This window comes from Cheilinus undulatus, linkage group 19, assembly GCF_018320785.1.
Source record: "Cheilinus undulatus linkage group 19, ASM1832078v1, whole genome shotgun sequence".
Lineage (NCBI taxonomy): Eukaryota > Metazoa > Chordata > Actinopteri > Labriformes > Labridae > Cheilinus > Cheilinus undulatus.
In genome coordinates this window covers 17,856,131-17,874,567 of record NC_054883.1, presented here as the reverse complement: position 1 = coordinate 17,874,567, position 18,437 = coordinate 17,856,131, and the positions used below count along the sequence as shown (strand labels likewise).

At 38.5% G+C, this 18,437-nt stretch overlaps 1 protein-coding gene across 1 annotated transcript in view; it reads right to left on the bottom strand.

Annotated features, from left to right (window-relative positions):
* The window catches only part of reck (reversion-inducing-cysteine-rich protein with kazal motifs), a 138,426-nt gene extending 121,925 nt beyond the window's left edge, over positions 1 to 16,501 (bottom strand). The window contains exon 1 of the mRNA XM_041813622.1: positions 16,316 to 16,501. Coding sequence (XP_041669556.1) covers positions 16,316 to 16,388 — 73 coding nt within the window. The 5' untranslated portion in view covers positions 16,389 to 16,501. The remainder of the gene's footprint in view (positions 1 to 16,315) is intronic.
* Between the last annotated feature and the right edge of the window lie 1,936 nt (positions 16,502 to 18,437).

Below are 18,437 nucleotides of genomic sequence, written 5' to 3'. Positions count from 1 at the left end.
AACCATGGATTCAGGTGGAGACCTTCATCCCCACTGCTTTGCACTCTGCTATTAAAAACTGCCCAGCACATGCTGGAGGTCCCCAGCTGAAGAAGCCAACAGAACCACAACATCTGCTAAAAGCAGATATGGTACTCTGAGGTGTACCAAACGAAAAGCCCTCCTCCCCCCAGAAAATGTCCATGAAAATCACAAACAGGATCAGAGACAAAGGGTAGCCCTGGCGGAGGCTAGGATGTCTGTGTAACTGAGACCTTCAGTTACACAGAGACCAGGTGATGGCTTGCTGCAGCGGACCCTGGACCCCACTAATCCGAACCCTAACCCTCCACATTACCGCCCATGGGGCACAGTTCGTGAGCGTTGTCCAGGTCCACAAAATACACATAGACTGGATGCACAAACTCCCATACTCTCTCAAGAAGCCCCACAAGGGTAAAGAGCTGGTCCACTGTCCCACAGCCAGGACCAAGTCTGCATTGTTCCTCCTGTATCTGAGGTTCAAAAAACAGCCAGAGGTTGCTTTGTTAGTCATTAATTATTGTTCTTATTACTATCATTGTCAATATTATGACCAGTGCTACTGAAGTAATAAATTCCATTTTACTACTTTTTATTATTCTTTATTTTTCTCCCTTTTCTTCTTTTTCTTTCTTTCATTCCTTTAATGTTGTCTTCTCTACACTGTAAAGCACTTTGGATCAACTGTATTGTACATAAAGTGCTATAGAAATAAAGTTGATTTGATTTGGCTTAGGCCCAGTGCTGCATTGTTTAAAAGTGTGTCTTGACTCATGGTTCACTTGATTTAAGTCCATGGTGATTCAAGAAGCGTCTATGGCAGTAGAGAGCTCAGAAAAACAGATATAAACACAGCAGTAGTTAAATCAATGATAAACACACTATTTCCTTCAAGTTCTTCACAATAAATGTGAACACCTTCGTCAGGAAATGTGTGGTTTTTAATAGCAGAAACTTTAAACTAACCAAGAAGTGAACACAGACAGTTTTTCTATGTTTACTTATGCTCACACATGTTCAGTGTGCCATCAGAGGTGAGCTTTAGGAGGAGAAGGGGGACTGTAACACCTAAATATGCTCTTAAATACATGAACTCTTTTCATTTTGTAATACTGTGATTTAAAACCATTACTGTAAAGGGCAAAAGAACAGTGATAGCAATATCGCTAAGCTATATCGCCTAGCCCAACTTAAATTGTAAATTAGTTTTTGGTTTCCCAAGGAAAAAAGAATAAATCAATGCACAAATGCAGACAAAATACATTGAAAATTAAAAATCAACTATTAAACAAACATCACTGATTGAATCAAGTCATATGATAAAAAAAAAAAAAACTGGGGCAATAGCCCTAACCCCCAATGAGGGTGGTGGGGGGGTCCTGCGAACTGCTAGTGCTTATGCTGCTTTCCATTTGTCATCATAACTCGTATTTTAACTTGTTTTTCCAACTTCCCACCTAAAGTGGCAAATCGAACTTCTCTCCAAGTGGTATTTACAACTTGTGAACTCGTTCTTTCACAGAGCACCCCCACCTCGACGTCACAACATGGTGGAACAAAGTATTAAGTGTAGTAAAAACTTTGATTTAGAGCGGTTTTCAGAACCTTTTGCTGTTTCTCAGTGCATTTTTAGAAACTGTAGACACATCACTACCCTGCGGTCGCATGTCCTGTGCAGCATCGGTCTTTCAATAAATGAATTACTGCCCAATGTGTTGTTTTAAAGGCTTATCGGCCAGCAACTGGTCAATGTTGCTTAAAACAATGATTGGCTAATGCAAGAATGGCATCCATCATTTTTCCAACTTGTTTTGGTATTGACAAATGGAACGCAAACAACTGGGAAATCCATTTTTCAGGCAAACGTGACGTCATTCCCAGTTCTGACATCCATCTTCTGAGGAAAATGGAATGCAGCATTAGAGTTAAAAAGTTACACCCAACCCTAAGGATCGCCCTGGGGCGATCATGGCCGTTACCCTTACCTAACCCTAAACATAGCCCTCAATTCACTGCCTATTTGAATCTCCTAACTTCAACCCCTTAGGTCATTGGTGTCCAAACTATGGCCCAGGGGCCAAACGTCTATATTGGCCTGCAGTACATTTAAAATACAAAATCAAATATGGCCTGCATAAGAATATAAAGCTTTATTGTACTTCTTAGTTTCAGCAGTGCTACTATGCTAATTCTGTAAACAAACCTTCTGACAATTAGAATTTATCGAAGTTTTTTTATTAATTTGTGACTACATTAAGACAACACTGTAAATGGTAAACATATTGGCAACCAAAGTAATAATGTTACATTGATTTATAATGCCCTCATTAATTGCCCCATAGCCACACCTAAAGTGTTCCAGGTGCGTAGCCAGTGGTAGCCAGGATCAACCACGCTGAGAAAAATGAATCTGGACAAAAGTAATTTAACTTAATTTAATCTTCAATATCAATAATAAAAATCCAACTTTCTAGCTAGACATAAGTAAATGTACTTTTGTTGACATCTTCTTTTGTTAAAAAACAAGACACTGATTTTTCTCCCAAACAAGAAAAATTTAGGCAATGTGAGTCAATCTTTCAACGTTTATCCAAAAAAAACTAAGCCTGATTTTGTTACTGTTACTCAGTTTCATTCTGTGTTTCAGAACTACATGAAACAACATTATCCAGGAATAAATGCCCCGGTGATGCATTGTGGGTATTTCAAATTAGTGATAATTGGCTTTTCTAACAATCAGGAATAGATTAACTGCTAACTGAAGACATGGCAGTGATGATAGATCAGATTGGTGGGAAACAAATCTGGGGATATGTAGGCAGAATTTTCCCATGATGCCCTTAGGCAGAGTGTTTATATGTGTTTAGAGATGTTTAAATGGGATCAGGTGAGTTTAGATGTTGAATGTTGTACAGAGATCACTGCTGTGATTCCTTTGTTCATCTTTCTGATGGATTATTGTTGTTTATGATGGTCAACACTTCTGCACCATGAGTGAAAAGAGGACTTCCCGAAAATGAGTTTGACTGCCTGTCTTATTTTTGTAGTAAAAAATGTAACCATTCTCTAATAATTTCAATAATGAGATAAAATCAAGAAAGTGTAGAAACATGCAGATTATTCTGTTGCAAGCATTGTTAAAGACGTTTTTAATGAATACCACTAGTGGGAGAGAATAATAAATTATATTTTTCAAATTACTGTGTTAGACTGCATTGAACACATGAAGCATTTTTACAAGCTGAGTTTAATTGAAATTACATGTATTTCAAAGAAAAAAAAATAAGCTGAACAAAATAAGTCTTTTTAAATCTACTTGAAAATCTAAGTAAATTTTACTTTGATTTCTTTGCTCTTCAACTAAAACAGAGTAGTAGTTTTTACAAAGATCTGGCTAATCTACAAAAAGAAAACATGATGCAAAAAGTTGCCTTGGTTTTTCTTAGTAGATTGGGCCGAATATTTTTATCAGTGCAGGTCCCCCTGAAATCTGATTGGCCTCCCCAAAATCCTTCAGCTGACTGGCTATTTTTCTTGTCAACCACTAACTAGCCATGTGCTCACACTTAATCACTAAGAATATCTTAATCTACATTAGACTGGTTTGTAACTTTAATATCCTCCTATCCTGCGGTACATGAAAGTGGCCCCACCATTCTTATGTTTCAATATGTGGCCCTCAGTGGAAAAAGTTTGGACACCCCTGCCTTAGGTTAATGGTTTTCAAAGAGTTCTGTGCATTCATCCACATTGATGACTGTTAAATAGGCCTGTTCATCATATGCAATACGCTATTCTTATAGACCACGCCTGTATCATGTTTTCTTGTTCTGCTCAGAGAGATATCATCTGAACACCTTTCTGTCAACAACTCAAAATGTAGTTTAGAACTTTAATAACAGCCAATTTATTTAAAAATGTCACAGCTAAATCGGCTTAGGCCCATAAAAACAGTTAATGGGCCAGAATCAGGCTCAGCTAGAGTTGGGCTTGATTTTCTAAAGTTCTTTATTTTTGACATTCATCAGATAAAAAGAAGCAATTATACTGAGACTGAAAACTTACAGCTAACAACTCTAGCTGTTGCAAATGTGTCGGCATTTTTAACAGCAAAAACCAGGCAGATAATGAATTATGAAGGTATGATAGGTAAAAGTTTTCAGCTTTGAACTTGTGCTGAATAAAACAGTGGATATGGATTTATGTCTTCTCATACACTGTGGTAGACAGGATGAACAGTGAGATGTATGTTATGTTAGTGTGTAAGGAGCCACACATACAGAGCTCCTTCTCTCCTTCCTGCATTCCTTAGAGTCGCTGCAGACTCTGAGGGGGAGAGTTTAATGGATGGAGGTCAAAGGTCACTTCCTGTGAATTGATTAATTGAGATTTGCCATAAGGCGCAGTGCATTTAAGGATCAACAGGACATGTTTGGTAGATAAGGACAGATTCTTAGAAAAACAGCTTTATTATTTTAATCTGAGTATCAAGTTATTTAATGAAGTTATTCTTCATCATGATGGTGCAATATTTGTAGTTTGTCACATGGATAAGATCATGGAGGCTGTAAGATTCAAAAGTGATCCTGATATCCATATAAATATGTCAGATGTTGGAAAGCTGATTCCACCTTTGATGTTTGCTAACATCTGGCGACACTGAGAAATATTTGTGGTTCTTTAAGGTTTCTCTGAGTGAGGGGGCTTCAAACCTCTCTAACAGTGTTCAGTGGCATACGCTGATGAAAAGAACATTTACTCACTCTTCATATAGAAGATATATCACACAGGCCCTGGACTAACATCTGTGAGAGAGATATGATCAGAGCTGAGAGAGAGGAGCTGATGTCATGCTCTGGTGAATTATGTGGACTAGTTAAAAATCTCACTTAAAAGGGCCCAGGAGATCTGTGACTGTTAATGTGAATGTGTATCACTCCCAATCTATGGTAGATCTAATTATGAGCCAATAGCCATGATGTACATAAGGTAGACTTGTTGGAGAGACACGATGAGCTACTGGAGTGTGGGATGATTGGCTATGCTCCTGTTAAAGATTTAACCCTGTGGTTTGTTTGCAATCTCAGGGAACAAACTACACTACCCACAATCCTAGAGAGTCAAAGAAATGTCTGTGATAAATTTTTACTGCTTTTGATCAATTTTGCTGCTAATTTGAACCAGTATCAATCATTGGTAAAATGTCTGCCATGGAATGGACTTATGTAAGACCAGCTTCAATGATTTAAATGTACATGTTGTGCTGTAGTGCACTCACGAGGTTTAACCCATGCCACTGTCAGCATCAGCATCTGCACAGCGTTTCTGTGGGCCTGTCTGGAGTTTTAACTCTGCTGAACTGGATTGACTCAGTTTGTCTTTAGCTCAATGTGTGTCATCTTATATCAACTTATAGAAGTGTTTTAAGGTGTGTTTCAACTAAAGACTTGATTGTTAAATCCATGCTGATTCAAAGAAACAGCCTGTGGAGTTAAACAATTTCATCTGAAAACTGTATTTGAATAGTCTTGCAAGTATCCTCTGTAGCTGTTCAGGACTCCTGTTCTCTGTTCTCAGGACACGTGGTGTTTTCAGTGGAATATGCATTTTAATGTATCTTTTCTAATCTTTTAATACACTGATATGATATTGCTACAGTAAAAGGAAAAAAAAAAAAAAAGAAAAGAAAAAGGAAACAGGGGCGCAGCGGTAGTTGAGTGGTTAAGGCGCGCACCATGTACACGGACGGCCCAGGCTCAAGTCCGGCCTGTGGCACCATTTCCCACATGTCTCTCCCCGCTCTCTTCCCTGTTTCCAAATCTATCCATTGTCCTCCTCTAGCTAACAAAGGCATGAAAAAGCCCAAAAATAAATCTTTAAAAAAAAAAGTAAAATTTAAGGCGATATTATCCAGCCCTATAGGTGGGCAAAAAAGCCTTAAAATTGGTTAACAATATTTGGAGCAAATCTGCGATAGCGATACACATAATGATACAGAAAAAAACATTTGATCTGTGATTTCAGGTTGCAGGTGACAGAATTTATCAATGCAAGCTGTCTTGTCTAATAAACTGTTGTTACTGATGACACACTCACCAATTCAAAGTGTGAATTTATTGAAACTCTTGAGGCCACAGTCTGGCTGCAGACCGTACATTTCTGACAGCCACCCTCACAGACACGTCACCCCAGACGTTGAACAGAAGTGACGTAATTTGCCTGTAAAACGTTTTTCCAGTTTAAGACGTTTTTTTTTTTTTAAATTGAACTTTATTCATAAAAAGTCTGGCGGTTACATATGAAATAATCACATTGCAAACATGACAAACAAAGCAATACTTCATAAATGAAAAAACACAGAAAAAGGTCAGAGGTCAAAACTGGGATTAAATTATGTATAGACCCGTTTTGGAAGTAGTTATATGAAAGGCGGCTCGCTGTAGCTGCATTAGCTTTAGCTACAGGTTACATTTGACATCAATGCATAAGCCAAATTAGCTAAATTAGCTTTAGCAACATGACTTTTTGCAAACATAGCTAAAGCTAATGCAGCTTCATATAGATACTGAGATATGCCATTTACTTGACTGCTCTGTGATCTTAGCTTTAGCTACGTAAACTAGGTAGCTATGTTATCTACGCAGATTATGCAGTAAGGGAGCAACATAAGGTACGATTGCTGCATTAGAATGTTTTCATGGAGATTGATCTTTTTTCCTGTTAGCAAACTGTTTAACCTACTTGGAATTATTACACATTTTGTCATTAGGTTTTACACATCAGGTTTTTAAATTTTGGTGTCTCAACCGTTACCTTAACCTAACCCTAAATGAACATTGAATCTGATTTTATTTTGAAAGTTTTAGTGTGTATTTCCCTTCTGATGGAGATGGTGTTTTACATGAACGGCCTGTAAGAGTAGTAGTCGGAGATGTACGGTCTGCCAGATTCCTCTCAACCACTTCCAAAAATTGTTCCCATATTACAACAATGCACTAGGGCAGTAAGGACAACTATCCTATAGGTATTAAATTGTTTTGCCTTTCTTTTACTATGAAAGTATTCATCAACAATATCTGCATAAAGGCACTCGATGAAGAGTACTCACCCTCTGAAATAAGTACAGATCATTAATTGAAGAAAAATGCTGAAAAGACGGCACACCTCAGTCGTGCATTTATGGGAGGGACACCCAAGAGGGTGTCTCTCTTGCACACAGATGGTGAGAAAAAAACAAATTAAGAAAAGGATAAATGATTGGCTGTAAATATGCCTGGGTGGCCTCTCCAAGTATCCTCTATGTGTGGGAAACGGTGCCGTTTTTCTCTGTTTTCTAACCCCTGTTGACGCCACATGTAATGTTTTTAAGTATTTAGGGTGGCTAGTTGGCTTGGTTTCATGGTTTCAAATATTAATACAAGGGCTTTTAAAATGTCAATGACTGATTTAATTGGGGAAATTTATTTCCAGTACCACAGTTTCCAAAAACGTGGGCAGTCACTATTGAGCTCTGTTGGCTTATCTATTAAGGACAATGAGGTGGCAAAGCTTAACTGACAGCAATCACCGTGATGAAAACATCATTAACTTTTAAAGCTGTGTGTATAGCCTCTGTTAAACCTTGGTCATTCAACAGTGCTCAGCTTTTGGTGCATGAATTACTGCAGCTGAAATGAGCATGACTTTATTTGATACAATGAACAATAAAACTGTGAGAAATGGATATAGCCTGGGGGTGTGAAAATGCTTTCATTTCCATTTTCTAAATGGCCCTCATGAGGAAGCTTCCTCAATACAAAAAAATTAATTATGAAGAAGCATGGAAGAAGATGACCCTCTAATTAACATTTAGTTTAAGGATGGTATTCATGAGATAGATGCTGCTCCACAACAGCCATCTTAATATCTCATTCAGCATTCAGCTACTACAAAAACACATCTCTAATGATATCAGACTTGCTTATTCTGTGTCTGAGTATGCTCATAAAAGTAATACTCTGTATGCTGCTTTGTTGCCATCTTGTCTTTTTTTCATAAGATGAAAATACAATTATATATCTGTGTGTATATCTGTGTTAACAGCTTTTAAGGTGCTAAAGCAGCTAGTCCAGCTAAATGCTGACCAGGTGTTTGAATACGTAGCCTAAAGCCACACACCAACCACAAAGAGTAAAAACCTGAATCCTCTCAGACAAAGAGCAGATGTCAAACATACACCTCCAGATGGCAGAGGACGTCCAGCCCACTCATTTCATATTCAATTAGTAAAATCAAAGGAGGATGCAGACCTGACCACCTCTGTGTTTAATGGTAAATGACATAATGAGACACATATGGTCAGGTAGAGAGGAAAGAGAGCAGAGTGCACAGACATAGACTGGGAGGGCTCACTGTTTCTGTTACATTCAGGTGTTTGAAAGACAGTAGCTGTACTCAAAACCACCCAGCAGCAAACATACTGATATACCCATAATGCAGCTGTAATTGCTCTTGTCAATTAGCAAAAAACACTCAACTTAAACACCAGCAACTGTATTGTATTGTGGGGAAGGTCAAAAATGTTAATGTCCAAGCAAAAATCTAGTTCCTTGAAATGGTTCTGTCAACTAACAAATTGGCTTCTCCTGTCTTCCTGGTTAAAAAAAAAAAAAAAAAAAAAAAAAAAACTATCCACCTTTCCTCATTCCATCTTACGTGCCCAGATACACATAGTACATCCGTTGCCAAAAATCCCATTTTTTTCTAAATAAAAGCATTAATAAATAAGATATCAGCAACTTAATAAGTAAACATCAAGAATGCAAACAATGTTGAGATGCAGAATACAACAACAATACCCGGATGTTACTTATTCAGAAAAATCTACTGTAGGCATCAGACCAGTCTACCTCACACGCTGTTTCCCCACAAATCCAAAGCGTTAACCATCAAAGAGTCAAAATGGAGCATCAACAGTGTATAACTAGAGATGGCTCGATACATATCGGTACCAAAGCACAGATGTTTAACATAACTATTAAACTAATGCAGATGTTTTCTACATTACTTCTTTTGGTGTAAGACAGCATTTTCTTTCATGGTTGACCAACAGGTCACTTCTTCTTTACTGCCTTTAAAACTTTTTCATTGGTCCAGTAGTGAGATTTACGAGTTGCCAGCATAAGACCGACTGGACACAACAGACAGACGCTGGTAACTGATATTTGTTCATGCCACTTTATTTTGCCAGTGGCCGAGGTTTGTAAACAGCGCGATATTGATGAAACAATCTTAAGCCAATGCATCTGTGCATTCCTATGTGTATCTATGGCAATACCACTGACCCCATTAGCATTAAATCTGCTTCTTTTGCAGTGTCTTTATGTGAATCAAATGCCAGTGAATTTATTTTCTTTGAGTGGCTATGATGCCAATACCCCTCTCCAAGGTAAATGATTGTGATGGAACGTTTGTGTGTATGTTGTAACTAATGAATGAAATAGTTATTGCTGCCATCATATTATTGTTGATTTACCGCTATTTATAAGAGCAGTACATATAGCTAGCCCAAGTTTAGCGTATGAGTTTCCTCATAAGACAACAACTTCATAGACCTAGACAGGAAAGGAGAAGACAGTATGCAATCCAGTGAGTCATGGCATCACTGACTTGGGAGAGAAGGTAAGTGTTGTGATTCATGGAAGCACTGCTGCCATAGGTGGCACTGTTCAGACCAAATGTTTATAAGACCCATCTGCGTTTAGATGTTGGATTTCCTTTCTCTGGTTCTCAAGCCGTAATTTCCTGTGATTGTTACAAAGGTCCAAACCTCTCAAAATAATGCTTTCACACTGACCGTGAACTGGACTGAGACCACCTTTTTGGGTTGGACCAAAGTCCGGCTGTTTGGTCTGGACCAAGGTCCCAAGTAGAGCGGGGCAATTAATCGAAAAATGACCAAAACCTACATGTACAGCCTCTAACCGACACAAACCTGCTGTGTAAATTATTACCTCTGCCAAGGAGGTCATGTGATGGGCAGGGTTTGTTAGTTTGTTAATTTGTCTGTTTGTAAGCAACATAACTCAAAAAGTTATAGCCGGATTTTGATGAAATTTTCAGTAAATGTCAGAAATGGCATAAGGAAGAACTGATTAGATTTTGGGAGTGATCCGGATTACCATCTGGATCCAGGAATTTTTTAAAGGATTCATTACTATTGGGAGATAGGGCTAATGGCAGAGGTCTGCACTCTCTGAGTGCTTTTCTAGTTTCAATTATTTTCCCTTGTAACTCTCTCTCTACTAATGTACCACCCCTTAAAAATAAACTACCGGCTGTGTAGTCATGTGATAGGTAGCCAGGTGTTGCAGAGCATGTAGAGGGTGGAATAATCATTCAATCGAGGTAAAAAGTCAAATTAATAGTGATTTTGATTTTTGCCATAATCGTCCAGCCCTCGTCCAGAGAAGGTTTCATATCTGTAATTTAAGTTCGGATCAAAATGAAAAGTCTGGACCAAACAAGGTGGGTGTGAACACACCCTAAATCAGCAGTTAGGTGTGTTAAATGCCCCAACAGATAAACATCTGCAACCGACATCTGTTAATGCCAGATTTTTTGCCGATACTGGGCGATAGCAATGTTGAACCAAAGCACCTGTGCATCCCTGCTCTCCACCGCTGTTCTTTTCCCCTCAGACTAGAACCTTAAAGCTGATCAGTGATTGACAGCAGGAAACTTTTATGTTATTTCTTCGCATGCGGTATCATCAAAAATTACATTTTTAAAAGATCAAATGGAGAAATGATGTGTGGTTTCCTCTCAGACTCACACTAGCAGAAAGATAAGAGCATCAGAAACATTGATTAAACTTTGGTTTCAAACTATGACCTCTCCTTATTTTCTACAAAACAAACATGACTGTGTTTTGATACTATGGGAAAGAAGGTACAACAAAAACGACAAAGAATCTTATGTAAAACATTATTATTTGAAAATTTTCACATCCTGTTTGCTTTAATTTGCAAGTTTCCTAAAATATCAAACAGCTCTCAGGCAGACTAGTCTGTCCTCCTTCTATCAGTCACATCCCAGCCAAGCCAACGGATACATCCTACAGCTTAATTACATTCCCACCAGAAGAGCCCCTGAGAAAGAATTTCTTCCAAAGAATTAATCTATTAGAGCAAATGTAGATAAATATACCAAATACTGCATACGTATTACAATAAAGGCTCTAAAAGAAGACTCAGGAAATGAGCAGAGGATGTAATAATGCTGGAACATCTTCCTTATATATAACACAATAAACAACTTCAGGGCAAACACTTCAGACAGCATTAAATCCTGACTACTACCACCTGAAATGAAAACAGATAGTTTTTTGGACTAAAGGGACTATGTTGTATGGTTCAGCTGTGGGAGAAGAGGCTATATGTATTAAGACTACATATTCATCTATCATCTGTTCCTTACACTATGACAAAGTTAGAGTATGTTGCGAAAATGCACTGAGATGTTCATTCCAGTCTGGAAGCATCATGATGTAATGCAGCGAATCTAACCCATACAGCTGTTGCATAATTATGTGTCACTAGACAGATTCATGGCCTACTAATAGTTAGTAAGAGATATTTTAATAAGGCTCTCAACTGCAGGACCTCTACAAGGACAACAGAATCACCTGGTATGATTTTCTTCCACAAAATTGGTGATTTTGGACTGAATACTCGAGTGTTTTTCTTGTGCATTAACAGATCCTCTTTATTTTTATTTTTTAGAGTGGCCCTAATACTCTATCTGTAAATGTGCTAAATGTGTGCAGCTCCATGCTCTCTCAGTGTCATCCTGTTGCCCTGCAAGCGTCTGTTGTGTGTTGTTTACTAGCATGTAAACCTCAACTATGGCGAGACTGCTGATGCTGCCTTCGATAGCAGAGTTCTTTGAACTCAGCGTCTCCAGGGAACACAGCGGGTCAGCAGCTCCAGTCAAAGCAAAATCCCCTGTTGTACTAGAATATCCTGAAACCATCCAGCCCCATGTAGATCTCATTTGCCCATAATGACAAGTTGTGGACCAAAGGACTGACCCTAACTCTTTGTAATTTCACTGGGTGTATTTCCCTTTTCATATATTTAGCCTTGACAAAACAAGAGTAACAGACTGCTGGTTGGAAAAATGGTCTATTTTGTAGTCAATTCAACAATCACTATAGCCAGGGATGGGCAAGAAATTCAACTGTGTGTACTACACTTTAATCCAGAGCACACAAAACTATAATTAGGTTTGCGGGACACAGGCCCATGCCTGCTCAGAGTGGACAAGGAGAGAAAAGGGCTGCCGTTCACTTCCCTCCTTCCCCTCCTCTTCCCCTTCTGCTTTGAGGAGTCAAATTGGTTCCAGATGCATTCTCTCACGGCTAGCCTCCATAACCAAATCGCAACATGAAAGAAATGAAGGGGAGAACTTAGCAAAATTCTGTAGAGGAAAAAATGTATGGAATTCCTATGGAGAAGGAGTAGCGGGAAGAAGCTGAAGAAGAAGCCGTATTCTTAAGAGCAAAACTGTCAGATCACTTTGCCGCATGGCGCTCCATTACACCTTCTGAGACCTTTAATACAGTCGCAAGCCTTTGGGAGACAATGTGCACCCCAAATGAGGATCTGAGAGCTTTGTTTCTTTCATGTTCCTGGCAGATGTGCCAGAAAAAAATCTGTACAAAGTGATATTTAGCCAGAGCAAATCCACATCCTGCACCCATGTGGACTGCACATCAAAGACCTACACACCAGCATGCTAGACCAATTTATAACCCTGCCCATGGAGCCCCTTTAAACACTCATGAGAGGACATTTACATTCACACTGGCCAAAATATTATTAAAGAGTAGCAACAGCTGAAGGTCTCAGTAGAGGACGCCTCGCCAAATGGTTGAGGAATTTAGCAACATGGTACAAAGTGGCAAGTCCATGTTGACTCAGCCAATTAACAAATGAAAGCAACTTCATGGCCAGTTGTCCCACAGCACCAACACTCACCTCTGTGTTTGCCTAGGATGCTTCAAGACTCAATGTTAATTAATTGGCAACCTCCTAAGTAAACACACCAGCCTCCCGTACGCTTTCTGCTTACATGCTGCTTTCTCTTTCAGAAAACAAAACAACATGGAGTTTTATTTCCAGGTTTCTTTTGTTTTTGAATTCTATTGAGACTTATTTAAGGATTAACTCCTTAGTGACGTACTTAGAGCTGTTCACATTAGCAGTCAGCCTAAATCAGAGTACACTTAACCCCAAAGTCCATTTCATTTGATCAGTGTGAACACAAGAATACTGTACTCAAGCACCGTGCCTGATTGTAGAGGTGGTCTCGAGCATAATGCATGTGAAATCAGGGATGGTCTAAGGTAGATGTGAACACAAGCATGCCAAGTACAGTGTACTTTTCAATGAGTAGAGCTGTAAAATGTTTGGCTCATATGAGGCTATCTTAACTAATATGAGAACACCTTTATGGCCTTGGCACACATCTTTTAACACCTGCAGTTATGTGTATGAATGTATTTTGAAGGAGGAAAATTCACGTCCAGTTGCACAGTGAAACCTTCTGATTCTTACATTTCTTAGAGTTGCTCATAAGCTGAGGGCATACAAAATATATTTTTCCGTTACCATGGTTACTATGTCAGATTAAGTGCCATATATTCATGCCATGACTTGACTGGCATGACAGCCAACATGGTGGTACAGGATTCGTCAATCCAAGCAATGTGATGCCGTGGAACGAAGAGGGGCAGGGCAGTTTACACCCAGAAAGAAGACTGTAAACAAACACAGTTTATTTGCTGTACTATACTGTTTTTATGCTAGCTTGGTGCTAATGGTTGTCCCTCAGTGACACATCATAAATGATGTTGTCAGTGCTTGACAAACTTTTCCCCGTCTTACCGTTCCTTCTCAAAGCCCCAACTTCATCACTCTCCTTTAACTGTGCCATTTGGTTTGTTTACATCTGCGACAAATATGTGTGCAGAGCACTCTGTTCTCTCATTGGTCAATGCCACTGACATCATGGAACAAATCATAGATGGCAGGATGGTGTAGGTGGTGTAGATGGTGTAGGACGTTGTAGTCTGCTCTTGGTTTTAGTAGCTGTTTAAAAACTGCAAATAATGGAAGACGCATAAAAAGCAGAGGAGGCCGAAGTTGGTTGGCGCACTTAAAAGCTGGCTTGTATTTTTCAGTGGTTATGATGATTACAGACATGGGGTCGTTGTCTGTATGAAGGAAGAAATGAGATACAGTATGAAAATATTATAATGCTTAGATGGCCTAGTGGTTAGGTCGCACCACATGTTCGCAGGCGGCCCGCAGCTCCCTTTCTGCATATCCCTCCCCCACTCTCTCATCCCTGTTTCCAACCTTTCCACTGTCCTCCACTCTAAAATGTTTATTTACCTTTCTACCGAAATCCAAAAAAAGAAAGGAATTGCCATGAAAGTTCACATATATTTTTTGTGACAATTGATGCATTTTTATTATTTATCAGATTGTCTAGAAAGGTTTTTAAGTAATTTATTGATCATGTTGAGTAAATAGAGGTCTCTTAATGTATGTATTAAATATAATACAAAAGGTTTAAGGTTCCTGTATTTAAAATTGTAATATAATACTGTAAAAATAGGTTATATTTTCTTTATGTAGTCATTTAACATGTTCAAAATATAGATAAAGATTTAGTAATGCAAAAAACTTGCAAAAAAAGAGCATTCTACCTGGTTATATCTAACAGATATTTTGTGGTGTCACAATAATGCATGTTCCTGTTATTGTGGTTATTAATACCATATCTGTTTTTGGTTGCACTATATAATGATTAAACACATTAGCCTTAATTAAGCATTAGTAAATCATTAGTGGAGCCAAAATCATCAGTTACGTAGCATTTTTCATTAATAAATAATTCTTGGATGGTATCAACTGAGCTATAAATGCCTTAATGATCCATTAATGCGGCAGTCACTTATCTGTAGCTTTCTGATTAAAACATCTTACCTTTATTATATATATATATATATATATATATATATTTTTTTTTTTTTTTTTTTTTTTTTTTTAATTGACCCTACCTTACCGTTCTTAACCTTAATGATACTCCTTTAGTTATACTTGTTTAATGGGTTGAAAACATCACAATCTCTGGTCTGATTAATCACCCCTAAACCAATAGATGTAGCATTCAACCCCGGTCTCCCCTATTTTCCTTACGTGAATGTGAATTGAAGGTGTAAAAGTCACGCTGAAATGCTCTTTGGCACCGAAGTCTTTAATGAATTTTATGAAATTGTTCTTAGTAACAATCTAACATTGCTCACAGGGCATAAACTTTCTCAAAACTGTACATGAGGTTGGATAAGAGCTAACGGTCCCTTTTACTTTTTTTCCTTCAACCCGCTATATGAGCTCTCTTTCCTTCTATCCCAGGCAATTCGTCACATAATGAACCAAATAAAATATTACCACAACGCTAGAGCAGCCTTCTGGCAGCAAAATAACAGCGTAGTGACTTTAAAATGCGGACTTTAAATTCACTGCGCCACACTTTAAACTTCAAAGACTCATTCAAACATTTTTGTTCCGCTACACAGGATGCTAACCCCCATACGTCGCGAGACGGACGTAACGGATCTTTGGGTAATGTAGCTGCGCTCTTCGGCATGGGCAAAAAGTACAAATAAACACTAGAAACCTTATGTGAGAGATTCACTATTTGATTCGGCGGTGGAAAATTAAGGAAAAAGAACAAATTCAAAGTTTTATAATTGTTTATCTCCGTTATTCCCACAGTCTTGTCATACCTAACGTTAGACCGTCCGTGGTGGGCGGTAGCTAGCGACATAAACTTCTTAAAACGTAACGGTTTTATTGGAAATTAAACATGGCTGCTGGATGTTTTTAAGCCCGAAACGACTAAAGGACTTGAAAGTTTTCAAAAATGTTTGAATAAATAGTCTGCGAAGACTCCATGTTCACAAATAGTCCAGTGAAAATTAAAATGTTAGGAATGTGACTGGAGTTTGGCTAGGTTTTCTCACTACATGAGAGCAAAATGCCCCGTGCCAACAGGATGCCAGCTGTCACTGTATCAACAAGTTAGTCCAACCCTGCAGCGTTCACAACAGAGGCATTTAGGTTTTAACTATACACTGTTATGACATTTTTAGGGAGTTTAGTAATGCATTAAAGTGGGCACTGACGGCAGTGGGGTTATACTGAGAAACAGTTGTGAATCAGAGAAACAGAAATGTACTCACCCTGAGCTCGGAGCGGCTGGCAGTAAAAGTTTACCGAGAGGAAGAAACTGATTATCTGGAAACACACACGCATCTTATTGCAATCCTAAAGTGCATCGTGGACAAGAAGACATAGAAAACACTTGTACTGTGACACGCTCCATGGATCCCCTGTTAACTCTCTCTCTCTCTCTCTCTCTCTCTCGACCATACCTCTCTACCCCCGGTTTTGCGTATGGACCACAGCGGACATGCGCAGAAGGAAAGCCTACTTCTTAATTATAACAAAGGGACATGTATAAAAAAAAAAAGTTTCTGAAGTGAAGCACAACTCTACTTTAACCCTCTGATATTCTTTTGTCCTCAGATTTTTGTTGCAGTTTTTGAAAGTGAACATTTTTGTCCACTAATGGCTTGGTAGGGCTAGTAAACTATGAATTTTGTTGCAAATCTTTGATATATAAGCCCAAAAAGGTTTCCTATTGCACCATATCTTTTATAAATAAATAAATCATAAATAAATTGATCTCATTTAGAGGTCCTGAAGTCCTTCCCAAGGAAACTTGGTTTTTCAAACTTTAATCTGGTGTTATGAACTGTGGATACTATACAGTGCCAAAACAAAAAATTAAAAAAAAAAACATTGACCCCATGGATGTTTACCCTTTTAATGATTTTATAAATTAGTTATGGTCAATATGATGTAGCTTCCTTGACAAAAATAAAAAATACCTCTTTAATGCAAAGTGAAAACTGATTTCTACAAAGTAAGGTCAATTAGCCTAAATAAAATGTGTAAGCTAAAATAAGTGACTGCATAAATATTCACCCCCTTCACGTCCATATTTAGTAGATGCATTTCTGGCTGCAATCACTGCACCGACTCTGTATGGATATCTCTCAATCAGCTGGACACTGCAGTTTCACTCCAATCTTCATTTTAAAACTGCTCAAGTTTTGTTAAGTTGCATTGGGATCAGGCATGAACATCCCTGTTCAAGCCCAGCCTCAGATTCTCTATTGATTGAGTTCTGGGCTTTGACTCGACTACTCCAGAACATTCACTTTATCATCCTGAAACCATTTCTTTGTAGCTTTTTCTTTATGTTTTGGGTCATTGTCTCGCTGGAAAATAAATTTGCAGCTGCGCCATTTCCAAGCTGTAGTTCTCTGGCAGACTAAATAAGATTGTCCCCCAGGATTTTCCTATATTTTGCCACAGTTATTTTACCCTCTACCTTTGCAAGCCACCAGAGCTGGCTGCCAAGAAGCATCCCCACAGCATGATGCTGGCACCACCGTGCTTCACAGTGGGGATGGTGCGTTTGTGGTGGTGTCCACCAAACATAGCAACTTGTCTGATGGCCAAAAAGTTCAATTTTGGTCTCACAGACCAAATAACTTTTTTCCACTTGACCACAGAGTCATAGGTGTCATGTTGGCCTCTCCCACTAGTCTCCTTCTTGTACGGTCACTCAGTTTGTGTGGACAACCTGATAGACAGATTTATGCTTGTGGCAGATTCCTTCCATGTCTTGATGATGGATTTAACTGAACTCTGGGGGATGTTCAGTGCCTTGGAATCTTTTTTGTACCAATCCCCCGACTCATACTTTTCAATAACCTTTTTCTGAGCTGCTCTGAGTGTTTTATTTTTTTCTTCATGGTGTAATGGTAGGCGGGAATAATAGTCAACTAGACCTTCCAGACATAGGTGTCTTTATACTACAATCAATTGAGGCACATTCACTGCACTCACCTGATCCCCATTTCACTAGTTGTGAGACTTATAGCACCAACTGTTTGGACCTCTGTTGAATAAGGTCAGTCACTTTAAAGGGGGTGAATATTTATGCAGTCACTTATTTTACCAACTAAGTTTTGAATGCAGGACTTTTACTTGATGCAAATTAAGTTTGCTCTCGTCAACTATTCAAACTATGTTTAGTTGAATAAAAGCGTATGTCATATTTATTAATCTCACCAACAAAACCCTCCTGCATTTTCAGCCTTGACAGTTAAAGCTTTATGATGCTTCATTTTTCCAGAGAAGGATATTTCTATGATCCTGACCTGAATCTAACATTTTAAAGTTCATTTTTTGCTACTCTTTTTCTCTGATTTAGTGAAATAATAATAATAA